This window comes from Scyliorhinus torazame, chromosome 9 (genome assembly GCF_047496885.1).
Source record: "Scyliorhinus torazame isolate Kashiwa2021f chromosome 9, sScyTor2.1, whole genome shotgun sequence".
In the NCBI taxonomy this organism is placed as follows: Eukaryota; Metazoa; Chordata; class Chondrichthyes; order Carcharhiniformes; family Scyliorhinidae; genus Scyliorhinus; species Scyliorhinus torazame.
The window spans coordinates 243,453,664-243,468,234 of NC_092715.1; the positions used below are offsets into that span (position 1 = coordinate 243,453,664).

Consider the following 14,571-nt stretch of genomic DNA (forward strand, 5'->3'; position numbering starts at 1 on the left):
AAGGTGAGAGAGAGAGAGGAGACAAAGAAGTGAAGGATTAAACTTCTAATGGTTTCAGAAAATGGCATCGAAGGAGCTGCTGAAGTGATGCAGTTGGATTAGTTAGCACAAATGGAAAATTTTGAGCATGGGGAATCACGTTTTGGAGTGCTGCCATGTTAAACAGCAGGAGTTGATCCAGGAACCTTTGTGCCATCGGCTAATATTTATCAAATCAACAGTAAAGTTGCGACGATTAGACCGGTGCTATAACCTAGAATTCCTAAAAACCTACTGTGATTCCCAGTCCTGATCGATATCCAATTAGGAAATGTGGACAGAGGGTGAAGAAAGAATCTAGTTTGGCTGTGATGACACTGTAGTTAAATAGCGTGAGGACATTCGCACACCAAAGGATTGCCACTTGAGCAATTTGCTTGACTTACTGAGCAGTAAGACTTTGAACAACACAAAGGATGTGACAGTTTATAATAATAAACTTTATTATTGTCACAAGTAGGCTTACATTAACGCTGCAATGAAGTTACTGTGAAAATCCCCTGGTTGCCACATTCCGGCACCTGTTCAGGTACACAGAGGGAGAATTCAGAATGTCCAATTCACCTGACAAGCACGCCTTTCGGGACTTGTGGGAGGAACCCACGCAGACACGGGGAGAACGTGCAGACTCCGCACAGACAGTGACCCGAGCCGGGAATCGAACCCGGGTCCCTGATGCTGTGAAGCAACAGTGCTACCCACTGTGCTACCATGAACTGGGTTCGATTCCCGGTTTGGGTCACTGTGAGGGTTGGCATAGGGGTTGTCCCGGAGGTGTACCCCAACAGGCGCCCGAGTGTGGTGATTAGGGGATTTTCACAGTAACTTCAGTGCAGTGTTAATGTAAGCCTACTTGTGACACTAATAAAGGTGATTAAAAGATTACATCCACATGTTCTGGCCGTGCCCAAGACGTGAGTGGGAACTGGCAGGGGTTTTCGGATGTAATGTCCGAGTCATTGGGGGTGGTTCCGAGTGCGGAGGTGCCGATGTTAGGGGTGTCGGAAGATCTGGGAGTGCAGGGGGTCAGAGAGGCTGACGTTTGGGCCTTTGCCTCCCTGATAGCCCGGAGACAGATTTGCTGTGGCTGGAGAAAGTTAAGTTCGCTCATCGAGTTTCGGCAGAGGAGTTCACCGGAGGTGAAAGCCGTCTTATATCAGGCCTTTCCTATCCACCGGAGATTCCGCACACTGAGGGAGAACCAATTTTTATGCTCTTGACTCCATTCCTCCTGTGTTTCTGTGGCCTTAGCGCAGACAAGTAGGACAGCCCTACAGATAACAACGGCCCCTTAGAGAAGAATCTACCTGAGTAACTATTGTAGATTTAGCAAAACCTTTCGATAAAAAGGAAGTCTTGACGAAAATTGATTGATACTATCGAATCACACCGATCGACCAGGTCCATCCCAGACTACCTTGACACCTTTTTTCTTCTTCAGAGGCTTGTTGGAAAATGCAAACTTGTCATCCAGAATAATACATCAGTTGTTGTTAGAGGCCTGCTTCCCCCTGGTGGCTTTTCGCATGTTGACTGAGCACTGTATCCGAGAGCAGAGTAACTGAATAAAGAAGCACGAGCACTGGAGCGTGTGCTAGCATTTTACATCTATGAATAGACAGAAGGCATTGGCATGGGATTAAAATTATTGTCACATGCAAGGACTAAATTGAAAACATAATTCGGAACAGCTTGCTTTTAATGTGAAGATATTTTGGCTTTTAACATTGACCTGATTCTCTGGGCAGCAAATTGGTTGATTTGTGTCGACGTTTACAGAAAAACACAACTGCACAAGAATTTTCTCCTTACTCCTGTTTTATTTTTGTGCCTCTTCCACAATAAGTTCCTTGATTTTTGTATTATGGTGGTGAGGGCTTCACTACCCTGATCAAGTGACAACCTGCCTTGTTTTATACTTCACTTCCTGACATCTGAATGGACTTTCTTACATAAATACCGATTTCCCTTGGTTAGTGATGGAGGCATTTTTGATTTTTATTCTGCTTTATTGGCTGCAATATTTTTCATTCTTTCCCTTCCCATTTCTTGTCAACTACCACGTGCAGGAAACTTAAGCACCTAGATTTGTGTGTCATTCACTGCGTTACAATAACCTGAGGTGTGATGCCCCTGAAAGATGCACGTGGCAAGGCATTTCAATGGGTGCTATGCTGCGGTGTGGATATGCAAGGGATGCCACACAGGACCAGTTTGTGCAAGGACTTCACATTACAACAAGTTGACTGCATACGTTTTCTGACCTGGGCCATCTGCTGGGTAGTCTTAACTTGGCATGGTTCCTTAAAATGTGCCTCCTGATGTTTGTCCCAGGTCCTGGAGGTTAGTGCGGAGTCTGCCCACTACCTCCTGTCGAGTAAGATGCCCTGGGGAGAGTCCCTTGAATGGCGAGACCCGACAACCCATCTGCACTTTGCTAGACATAGAACGGTAGCTGAAAGGCACAATCATTTACCTGCAGGTTCTGTTTCGTGTCTCCACGTCGGGTGTCCCCATGTAGCCATTTGCCTTTAAATGTCTGCCACCCCTTCAACTTTGGGTGAACTGGGATGCCTCAGGTTCTTGCCCCATCTCCTCTCCCACGCCCTCCCAATTAAAGCTGTCAAATCTGTGCAGAGAGTTATGAGTAATTATGGAAATGAGGTGGCCCTGCATGCAGCCCTGACTCTGCGTTGGGTAGCTTTGCAACAGCAGGTAAGTTAAACAAACCTAAATATAGTCCCCGCTGCAAAATCAGCCCTCAGCTTTAGAACACAACAAAACAGTTTGTTAAAGAAATACTGTACCCAAGATGATACTTTCAACCTTTCCCCGTAAGAAAATAATTGAAAGGGCTGCACAGTGGTGGGGTGGTTAGCACTGCTGTCTCACGGCGCCGAGGACCGGGGTTCGATCCCGGCTCTGGGTCACTGTCCGTGTGGAGTTGACCCATTCTCCCCGTGTCTGCGTGGGTTTCGCCTCCACAACCCAAAGATGTGCAGAGTAGGTGGATTGGCTACGCTAAATTGCCCCTTAATTGGAAAAAGTTAACTGGGCATTCTAAATTTAAAGAAGGAAAAAAAAGAAAATGACAGAAAATCAAATTCAGGGAATAAAAATTCAATCCAAAAATTAAGAGAGATAATTATCTTTTTGATCAAGGGCCTCCCCTGGACATTATCTTTTTAAGCTCCTTTTATTTAAAGATTTTCACACCACGCGAAGTGCGTAAAGTTGGATCGTGGAGAAGAACATGATAATTTACCCCGGTGACTCAGGTCAGCACTATCACAAAAAGGTATTGGAGGGCACCAAGATTTTTGCACGAGGTCTCTCCACTAACCTGTGGTGTAGAGTTAATTTGTGCTGAGGTCTTAGTGTTTGAGTGGGTAATAGAAGTGGGCCTATGTTTCCTCTGATGTCCCTTGGAGTCGTCGCTCTTGTAACACTGATTCTTGCAATATGAACCATTGACTCCTGAGGTGCGCACACACCAGCCTGTCGACACCAGCAAGGATCCTGTCTGTAAAGCTATCACTCAAATCGGAGACTGCTGCTTTTGGAGTAGATCATTAACATTTAAAGCTGACCTTTTTTGACTGCTTGTTTCTTCCTCTGTCCAGGTTTGCCTTATCCCCAGGTCAGCCCATGGCACCAACCCAGCCAGTGCGCAAATGGCAGGGATGAAAATCCAGCCCATCGAAGTGGACAAGAACGGAAGCATAGATGTCGCACATTTAAAAGCACTGGTATGTAGATTTCCCAAACGAATTTAGCTTGATAAAATCTGAGCAAGGCAGAAAACGTTAGTGCCATTATTCGGCAGCACAGAAATGGTCCACTCTGACCTGATTTTTAACACATTTTCCAACCTCTATGTTCCCGGTGTTTACTACATTTCACAAGCGTTCTGTACTGCATTTGAAGTCTGCTGAGGTCCCCTTCTCCACGTTGTTGCCTGCACATTTGTACCTCTGAGGGTCATTTTCTCACTCCCCTTTTCACTCTGGCAAGACTCATTTCTTTCTCTTCCTCCTTGCCCTGAGGCAGAGGAGGTGGTGAGCCACCTTCTTGAACCACTGCTGCCCCGCCGACGGGGCGTCCCTGGTGATGTTTGTCTCTTTACTCCTCACACAACTCTCCGTGGGGAAAAATGCGAGGCAGAGGGTAAAAATAATTGTGCTCGTTACCATCTTTCCATTAAGTAACCTCACCTGATGGAAAGGATTTGACTTTATACCAATTCCTATGTGGCTGATTCTGCCCATTTATATCTAAGGAGGTTCAGCAATAATGGAACAAGTTGGCCAAGTTTGAGGTGAAGGAGGGAGGATAGGAAAGTGGACAGGCCAGCACATTGCTCAGAGCTTGTAACCTGCATCAAAATATTTGGACTGCATGCATTAATGTCATCAGGAACACCGGTGCTGAGCTATTTACATTTCAGAGATGCTGCTCATGAAATTCTTCCCATTGGAGGCAACCATGAAAGGTAAGCGTGCTGATGGGATGGACGCTGGGGGAGGTGCAATTCACAAAAAAAAAAGGACATCCGATTCATGAAATGTTAGCTTTAGAGGCCAAACAGTCTGGAACCTGCGAAGGTTAAAGTGGACACCGGCAAATCTTCTGGCCAACAGGTAACATCAAACTGCTGGTGTAGAAATGTCTGTTCCAGAAACACATATATAGACAAATTCAAAGATGCCAAACAATGCTTGGAATGCGAGCATTAGCAGGTGATTAAATCTTTACAGATCCAGAGATGGGGTAACCCCAGGTTAAAGAGGTGTGAATTGTCTCAAGCCAGGACAGTTGGATTTCGCAGGCCAGATGGTGGGGGATGAATGTAATGTGACATGAATCCCAGGTCCCGGTTGAGGCCGCACTCATGTGTGCGGAACTTGGCTATAAGTTTCTGCTCGGCGATTCTGCGTTGTCGCGGGTCCTGAAGGCCGCCTTGGAGAACGCTTACCCGGAGATCAGAGGCTGAATGCCCTTGACTGCTGAAGTGTTCCCCGACTGGAAGGGAACATTCCTGCCTGGTGATTGTTGCGCGATGTCCGTTCATTCGTTGTCGCAGCGTCTGCATGGTCTCGCCACGGTACATACTCGTGCGACACGGCCAACGTTGTCTACCTCATACGCTGCAGGAAAGGATGTCCCGAAGCGTGGTACATTGGCGAGACCATGCAGACGCTGCGACAACGAATGAACGGACATCGCGCAACAATCACCAGGCAGGAATGTTCCCTTCCAGTCGGGGAACACTTCAGCAGTCAAGGGCATTCAGCCTCTGATCTCCGGGTAAGCGTTCTCCAAGGCGGCCTTCAGGACCCGCGACAACGCAGAATCGCTGAGCAGAAACTTATAGCCAAGTTCCGCACACATGAGTGCGGCCTCAACCGGGACCTGGGATTCATGTCACATTACATTCATCCCCCACCATCTGGCCTGCGAAATCCTACCAACTGTCCTGGCTTGAGACAATTCACACCTCTTTAACCTGGGGTTACCCCATCTCTGGATCTGTAAAGATTTAATCACCTGCTAATGCTCGCATTCCTAGCATTGTTTGGCATCTTTGAATTTGTCTATATATGTGTTTCTGGAACAGACCTCTTCATTCACCTGAGGAAGGAGCAGCGCTCCGAAAGCTAGTGACATCGAAACAAACCTGTTGGACTTTAACCTGGTGTTGTAAGACTTCGTACTGTGCTCACCCCAGTCCAACGCCGGCATCTCCACATCGTAGAAATGTCAGCACATGATATTTAATCAGCACTTTACCCGCTCTGCCCAAAGACTGTTCAAAAGGTAAAGCAATGCTTTTATAAATGTTGCGCCACGCTATCGAATACTCTAGAAAAACGAATTGTGTTCCTTTAATACTGACCACGGGCGAGATTCTCCGACCCCCCGCTCGGTCGTAGAATCGCCGGGGGCTGGCGTGAATCCCGCCCCCGCCGGTTGCCGAATTCTCCAGCACCGGATATTCGGCGGGGGCGGGAATCGCGCTGCGCCGGTTGGCGGCCCCCCCCCCGCGATTCTCCGGCCCAGATAGGCCGAAGTCCCGCCGCTAAAATGCCTGTCCCGCCGACGTAGATTAAACCACCTACCTTACCGGCGGGACAAGGCGGCGCGGGCGGGCTCCGGGGTCCGGGGGGGGGGGGGGGGCGGCGCGGGGCGATCTGGTCCCACGGTGGCCTGGCCTGCGATCGGGGCCCACCGATCCGCGGGCGGGCCTGTGCCGTGGGGGCACTTTTTCCCTTCCGCCTTCGCCACGGTCTCCACCATGGCGGAGGCGGAAGAGACTCCCTCCACTGCGCATGCGCAGGAATGCGGTCAGCGGCCGCTAACGCTCCCGCGCATGCGCCGCCCGGAGATGTCATTTCCGTGCCAGCTGGCAGGGCACCAAAGGCTTTTTCTGCCAGCTGGCGGGGCGGAAATTCGTCCGGCGCCGGCCTAGCCCCTTAAGGTTGGGGCTCGGCCCCCAAAGATGCATTGGGGCGGCGCGATGCCCGACTGATTTGCGCCGTTTTGGGCGCCAGTCGGCGGACATCGCGCCGATAGCGGAGAATTTCGCCCTACATGTCATGGCACAAACTGATGTATGCAAGATTTAAAAAATAAACACAGATAGAATTTCACTTCAGTCCTTCTTACATAATGACTTTTTTATAATTAAAGTTCGCTGCCAGCAGTATCTCTAAAGTTAGCAGCAGGCCACAGATTTAAATATGGGGACATGACTGCTTTCTAGAGGCAGTCACCCCACATAAATAACCCACATTGCCACCTCCACTGGAAGCAGCGTCAAAGACGGAGATGGCCCAAATAAGTGGCTGTGGACAAATCTAACCTTCGGGGCAGGTGCGGATTCCAGTGAACTACTAGAAAGCACGGAAACAAAGCAATTCAGCTGCTGTTAATAGACTTGTAGGGCATTCTACAGTAGCAGGAGTGATTCCCGTCAATGGAGAACTGTTTCTTCAAGCACTTCTTTAACACTGCATTTAGACGGCGGGGATATAAATGAGGCAGTGCACACACACACTTGAGGAGGTTAGGGACACCGCCTCAGGAAACAGCCTGAATCTAGAACAGAAACAACACCAACAGCAAAGATAAATGGCTGCTGCCAGCAAAACTGAGCCCACTGTGCCCAGCAGTGCTACTTCACAGTTTACACCTACACACTAATTGTCTCTTAACACTCATTCAAACTGACTTAAGTATCAGTTTGCATCTTGCACCGTCGCCTGTGTCATCACCAGTCACTGGGTGTGTTTCAAGCACTGTTAAAATTGTAGAGTACGGCCAACCTCCCACCTATATTACCCCCCCCCCCCCCCCCCCAATCCCACACATTGTGACATTCATGGTGCCTTTGTCTACTTGTCTGTTTGCAGATGTGCTTGCTGAGGAGGTAGACAAGATAGTTTGTAATTGTTCCAAGATTATCTTGAAGTGTAAAAAATGCAGTATTTTGCCTCTCGCACAGTGGGTGCTGGTGCAGTGTTCAGTCTTTTTAAATGTGGCATTAAGCGTGTAGTGTTTTTATTGTTTTGGGAAAAAAATATGCTTCAAAAAATTTGTGATGTTTGAAGAGCTGTCAAATGTCAATCTATCCTCCCTGCCAGATTAAAAAAAACAGGATATGGAAGACCTATCTATAGTACATGTGGGAAGAACAGCCATTAGTGAAGCTCATTAAATCTGGAACTGATTTTTTATTGGCAAGTGTATATATTTGCTCCATACTTCTTTGTCGGCTGCTGTTTATACAATTTAAGTGTTGGATTCCCCATTCGGCAGTTGGATGGTCTGCTGATCATCTTGTTGGTGTTGGCCAAGTTAGCAAAGAACGCAATAAGGAGATGGCGACCTATCCTATTGACAGAAAAGAGCAAACTGACTTGGCACAAGATCCAACGTGGGTTGCTTTCTTGAATGTTTCACCAGTTTTGGCACTGAAAAGCATTAGCTAAAAAGGTTGTGTGCACAGCTGACAACACTACAAGAGAAAAGGGGTTGAGTCCTGCTTCATGAACACACTCTACAATTAAACTGTCCAAACTTCTCTTAGCCACTGTAGCAGTTTTCTCAAATGGCACAAAATGTATTTCAACTCCCTCCAAAGTGAATTTAGGCACGAAGATAATAAATCTTGTCAAATCAAAATCAAGAGCTAAATATGAGTCATCATTAAGTTTTAGGACTTGTGCCTGCATGTGTAATCTTAATTTTTCTCCATCAAATTTCCTCAGCTCTGTCTCTATGACATTGAAGTTATTTTCCTTTTTCTTGCTCCTTGAATCTCTAATTGAAGTTTTTGTTTTTTCTTTTCTTCACTTTCAAGTTAAAAAAATTTTCATGACGCTGTCTTTTGCAAATCAATTCTTGCCTTTCGCTATCTCTTTCCAGTTCAAGTTGCTTCGTTTGCAATTGAATTCTGGCTAACTCAACCTGAGTCCTATTGGGATCACCCCTTTCTTTCTCATTAGGTTCAGGCATTGAGCCAATTCTTGTTGCCAGGTGCTTATAGCTTGAGGAGCATTCCACAACATCAAGCATAGCCACACTCACGCACATGCAAACTAAGGGGCAATTTAGCATCGGCAATCCACCTAATCTGCATATCTTTAGACTGGGAGGAAACCGGAGCACCGGGAAGAAAACCCACACAGACATGGTGAGAAAGTGAAAACCACACAGGCGGTGAAACAGGAGACAAGTCCTCTGCCCTCAGAACGAGTGATGAGACGGCCAGGTGTGAAGGCGGGCTCGCCGGAAGGCTGGCCTCTGTGCATCGCCACTCGGTCATAGTTTGGGGGAAAAAGCCACTTTGAAAATCTATTCAGCTCCCACCCCCACAAACCGCCCAGGCCCCTTCCATACCACCTCATGCCCTTTACCCACCTTCCATACCCCTCATACCCTCCATGCTAACCCATGCTTCTTGACCCACATCCCCATAATCCCCTCTCCAATCCGACCCAACCTATGCCCAGACCCAAAGCAAGCAATTTCTTTATAAAACATCGCACACGTTTTTAAAAGATTTAACGGGTTGGACTTTTAAATGCCTTGACAGCTCCAATTTACAGTTGGTCTTGACAGGTCTTCTTGACAGTTCGGACAGGTGCGCTTGACAGTTCCAATAACTTCCTTTGAGGTGTGATTCTGACAGTTGATTCTAAAGTGTATGTTGACAGTTCCAGTGAGCTTGACAGTGATGAGCTTTGGTCGTCTTTTGCACGCATGCCTACTTTTCACAATTCCGAATGGCACCTGACCTACCCCAAAGGAACTTTACCTCCACTAGAGGTTTCCCAGGACCAGATGCACAGGGGACCCTGGCTATCCAAACTAATCCACAAAGTTGAGACCAGCTCTTACCTGGTCTAATCTGCAAGCACACTGCAAAAATGACCTATTCCCGCTCTTTGGTCCTCTGTTCTTATTATACCATGTCATATTCTGTGTGGGTACGACAGATCTATATGTCTTAACCCCTTGTACCTTAAGCTAGCCATACCAAAATGCCCAACTGACTTGATAACTATTCCTGTGGTGGTAGGGTTTGCGTGGGGGGGGGGGGCGCTCGCCTTTGACGGAAGAATGATGTGTTAAACAGTTAGTCTGGCTTCAGGAGTTCAGCTGGTTGCAAAACACCCGGGCCCTGGTTTATTTGCAACAAAGGTACGACTGACATTTTGTTTCTGTAAAGTTTCCATTTCCAAGATGGATGGTCTCAAGGAGACGGGATGAAATAGGCAATCAACATATTTTGACGTTGCTTCTTGAGACAGAGGATAGAGCGTAGGATGTGGTGAAGCCAAGGATGTGCTGGATAGGCAGAAAGCAAAGTGAGAAAAATAAATGTGAGACAATTACGAACAAAGGAATAATCAGGAACAATAGTCTATTGGATGACCAGAAGTCCTTCCTTTGTGAATTATTTAATGCCAGTGCTTCACCTGTTTACTGTGTGGTTACTGTGACAGCTACGCTGTGAAAGTTGAGTAACTATGTTAGTGTTTCAGCAGCAGTATGTGATCTGAAAAATTAATCATTAATTAATTGTTAAATATTTTTATTCAAATAAGGAATATACATAACAACATATAAACAATCAATCAATAATCAAATAAACAAAATACAATCCTCCTAATTTGAGATTTTTTTTCTCTCTTTTCTATTAAACCATTCCTCTCCTCTCCCCCCCCCCCCTTCCCAACTCCCCTACCCCTCTCTTTAACGGCTGGCAACAAATAGATCTGTAAACAGAGACAAGAATAGCTCCATTTCGTCCAGAGTTCCCCATCTGAGCCACGAAGGACAAACTTTAATTTCCTCAAGTTTAAGGAATTCCACAAGATTCACCTAACAATGTTGATATTTTTGCCGGATCCTCAGGATTTCCATTCTAGTAAAACTAGCCTCCGGGAAATCAATTTGGCAGAGGACACCACATCGGCTCTTTTCCCTTCTAGACTAAGTCCCCACGTCGGCGTGAAAATGGTGGTCTTTTACGCCAGGAAAACTGGCATCAAAAGGCCACTGATTCCCCGTTTTGCTGGGGGCTAGCAGGGAGCCGGTGTAGAGTTTGCTGCAGATACTGGCCCCCAGCCCTTCCGGTACAGCGGCCGCACATGCGCATGGCGCCGGCCTGCAGCAGCCGCGCGCTGTGCTCCATGGCGGACTCAGCCCGCGGACCTGGGCCTCCAAGGTAGTGCCCCCCTCCGACCTCTCGTGCCCCCCAGACCGCCCGCCCACTTTGCCCCCAGCCCTGAATGAAGCCCCGCCCGCCGACCGGCCCCCCCCCAACTGCGGCGGTGCTGGACTGAGTCCGCAACCGCCACGCGAGGACCCCGGGACGGTGTGAGCACACGTAACCCATGGCGTCGGGAATTCGGACGGCCGGCAACGGAGCATCGTGGGGCTGGCCTCAGGCAATGGCCTGAGGTGGTGGATACTCAGCGCGGTGTACCCCTCGAGTACACCGATTTTCAGGGGGCGGAGAATTTAGAAACCGCCGCCTCTCCCAATTTCGGTGCCAAAACGGATTCTCTGCCCCGTCGCCGAACGCAGAGAATCCAGCCCCTGGTATTTCCGACACACCAAAAATTGCCTCAAGAGGTCCAGGTAATATTTCCACCTCCACAATTTTTGATAATGTTTTAAACTCTGAGGTCCAAAACACCACTAATCGTGGACATGACCAGAAGATGTGTACGTGATTATCTGGTCCTCCTTTACACCTCTCATATTTATCTTCTACTTCCGTGAAGAATCTGCCCTTCTTTCTTGTGTCATATGGGCTCTATGTACTATCTTGAACTGTATTCTTATTCTAACACATGAAGAGGAAGTATTGACCCTGTGCATAATTTCACTCCATAGTCCCCATTCCAATTCCATATCCAACTCTTTCTCCCACTTTCATTTTATTTCTTCAGCCGGTGTTTTCTTTGTGGCCATCAGCCGTCTATAGGTATGAGTCATTTTCCCATCTCACAAATCACCTCGCAAGAGCAATTTATCAAGGAGGTTGTTACCTGTAGTCGGGGGGGAAAGAGGACAACTCCTTTTTCACCAAATTTCATAAATAAAGTTATTTAAACTTCTGCATTTTGTGTTTTTCCCTCAATTCTTTGATTCAGACAAATTTAATTTTGTCTGCACCTGCTGATAGATTAAGTCTCATTTTATTTTGGAGGAAGATTTTTTAGAATTATTGGGGCGGGATTCTCCATTGGCTGATGCCGGAATTGGGAAACGCGATTGGGCGGAGAATAGGTTCCGACGGCAAAATCGTGGCGGGCGCCGAGTTGATGCCAAATCGCAATTTTCCGTCACCTCGACAGCGGCGTCAACGCGTTCCGGAACACACGTACAGTAAACACTTTGCATATCATTAGCGGGATTGACCCGGCATTCTCCAGGGCCACCGCGATTCTCCGCCTAAAATGGGACAAGCTCCCGGCGGTGCGGTTCACTTGTGCTTTTGTGAAATTGAAATTGGCGTTGTGGCTGATGGGGGAGAAACAGGACACAGAGAGGCGCGACTGTGGGCCAGGCACAGGCCGGGCTTGCTGGGTTGCGGGGGGCTGCCAGAGTCTAGTGGGTGACGGGGGAACAGGCTGAGTGTCCGGGGTTAGCCCATCACGGGATTGGGACGGTGTACAGTCACGGGCAGCCATCTTGCTGCACACCCCACTGACCATCCACCTTGGCCCCTGGTTCTGCAGAGTGACATCGGTGACAGGGTACCCTTTTCCCCAAACACGGCCGCCACCTGCTGCCGGGCATCAGGCGACCTGCCCAGGGCAACACCTACTACACAGGCACCAGGCGGGGGCCACGGAGCATAGCGCTGGCAAGGCAGCGGCCACCGAGAGTACCCCTGGTGTCAGGACCAGAGGCCCCCACGGTGCCAGTCACTGACAGGGCCAGGGATGGGGGGGACGGACACATGTGAGGGCAGGGTCGGCAGTATCAGGTCGCCCCTTGAACATTGTTGGGCACGGGGATACGCACCATGCTAACATGTTGGCTTTTCACCCATGAAGACAATTCGAATTCAACCAGCAATGAAGGCCTTCCTGTTAGTTGGCGTAGCCCTGGGTATGCTCTGTGCCTGAACGAACTGGAGCTGCTCGAGGAGGAGCGTGCAGCAGCGGAGCATTCCACAGAGCAACAGGAGGCAGCCACCCAAGATGGTGAACCAGTCGCCAAACAGGTTGAGGAGGAGGAAGCACCAAGGAGGCGCCGCATGGGGTTCATATATACCGGCAGCGCCTGTCATTCGAGTACCAGCCGGACCGGGCATGCCGTCAAACACTCTGACTGAGCAGGGAGACAGTGCGACATATCTGCCAGATCATGCCATACCTGGCACTGTGGGATATGGGGGAGGATACCCTCTCCCGATGGCCGTCAAGGTGATGGTCACCCTGAATGTTTACACCACGGGGTCCTTCCAGGCGTCGAGTGGGGACCGCCCGGGATCTCTCAGACCTCGGTGCACAGGTACATCCGTGCCATCATGGAGGTCCTATATGCCCAATACATCCATTTCAATGTGGATCGAGCCCACCAGGATGCCCAGGCAGCAGGGGTTGACCGACGAGATGCCTGTCCCCCTACAAGCACCTGCAGATGATAGGCCGCTCTACACAAACCGAAAATAGTTCCACTCGATGAACGTGGAACTGTTATGTGACCATCAGCTGCACATCATGCACGTCTGTGCCCGATACCTGGGCAGTGTGCAGGACGCCTTCATCCTGACACACTGGACAATTCTTGACATGTTCAAGATGCCGTCGCCCCCGGCTGGGGCGTTGCCTCCTGGGTGACTGGAGTTAGCCACGGCAGTCATGGCTGGTGACGCCTATCCGGAGGCCACAGACCGAAGTGAAGACCCGCTATAATGACGCCCATGCAGCGACCAGAAGCGTGATCGAGCGGTGCTTCAGCATCCTGGAGATGCGGTGGAGGTGCCTGGACCTCTCTGGAGGGACCCTCCAGTTTGACGCTGAGAGGGCCACCCGCCTCGTGGTGGCCTGCTGTGTCCTCCACAACATTGCACAGCAAAGGGGCGATGTGCTGAAGGAGGAGGATGAACACCAGGTCTTGGCCGACGAGAATGCGGGGGAAGCGGGATGATGGACAGGTCATGGGGCACGGGCAGTCATGGGAGGCCGGACGACGTGACTGCCAGGCCAACGCGCACGGGAGGCTCTTTATCGCCTGCAGGTTCACCGACTAGATGGAAAACTGTCTAGGGGCATGGACACCTGTGAGGCGGCAACCATGTCCTGGGCCTCAGCCAGCACCTGCACAGACTACCCCAGGCCCCTGATCCACAGCTGAAACTGTCTCCCCAATGCCTCCACTACGGGGACGCCAGCCATGCAGTGTTGGCCTGGGTGGCATGCATTGTCAGATCACCTCCTGCCACTGCACGCGGTTGGACTGAGGGTGGGGGCCCTTGACAGCAATTAGGGTAGGGGGGCGGGGGGCCCTGCCAGCGATCCGGTGGGTGCTGCAGCACCTTTTGAGATTGACTAGTCCTTTATAAACTTAAGTAGAGACAATGAGAGGAGGTAAGGTGCTTCTTTAGGAATAGCAGTAGGCCATTCAGCCCCTCGAGCCTGTCCCACCATTCAGTGAGATCATGGCTAAATGCATATTTGTCCTAAATGCATATACTTGCTCATATCCCTTAATATCTTTGTTTTAAAAAAAACTATCGCAGATCTAAAACTAACAACTTTTCTAGCTTTAACTGCTGTTTGTGGAAGAGAGTTGCAAATCTCTACCACCCATTGAGTGAAAAGGTTTTTCCGAACATCTCTCCTGAACGGTTTAGCCCTCAGCTTTAGACTACGACCCCTAGTTTTAGAATCTCCAAACAGCAGAAATAGTTTATCTTTATCTACCCTTCCTTTCCCTGTTAATACCTTGAATACTTCGATCAGATCACCCCCTTATCCTCCTAAGTTTTAGCAGAATGTAATC

General features: G+C 49.1%; 1 protein-coding gene across 2 annotated transcripts in view; it reads left to right on the top strand.

Annotated features, from left to right (window-relative positions):
• gldc (glycine dehydrogenase (decarboxylating)) overlaps positions 1-14,571 on the top strand; it is a 219,717-nt gene that overhangs the window by 157,024 nt on the left and 48,122 nt on the right. For both annotated transcript variants that reach the window (XM_072517219.1, XM_072517220.1), the window contains one exon: positions 3,663-3,788. In XM_072517219.1, coding sequence (XP_072373320.1) covers positions 3,663-3,788 — 126 coding nt within the window. The remainder of the gene's footprint in view (positions 1-3,662; positions 3,789-14,571) is intronic.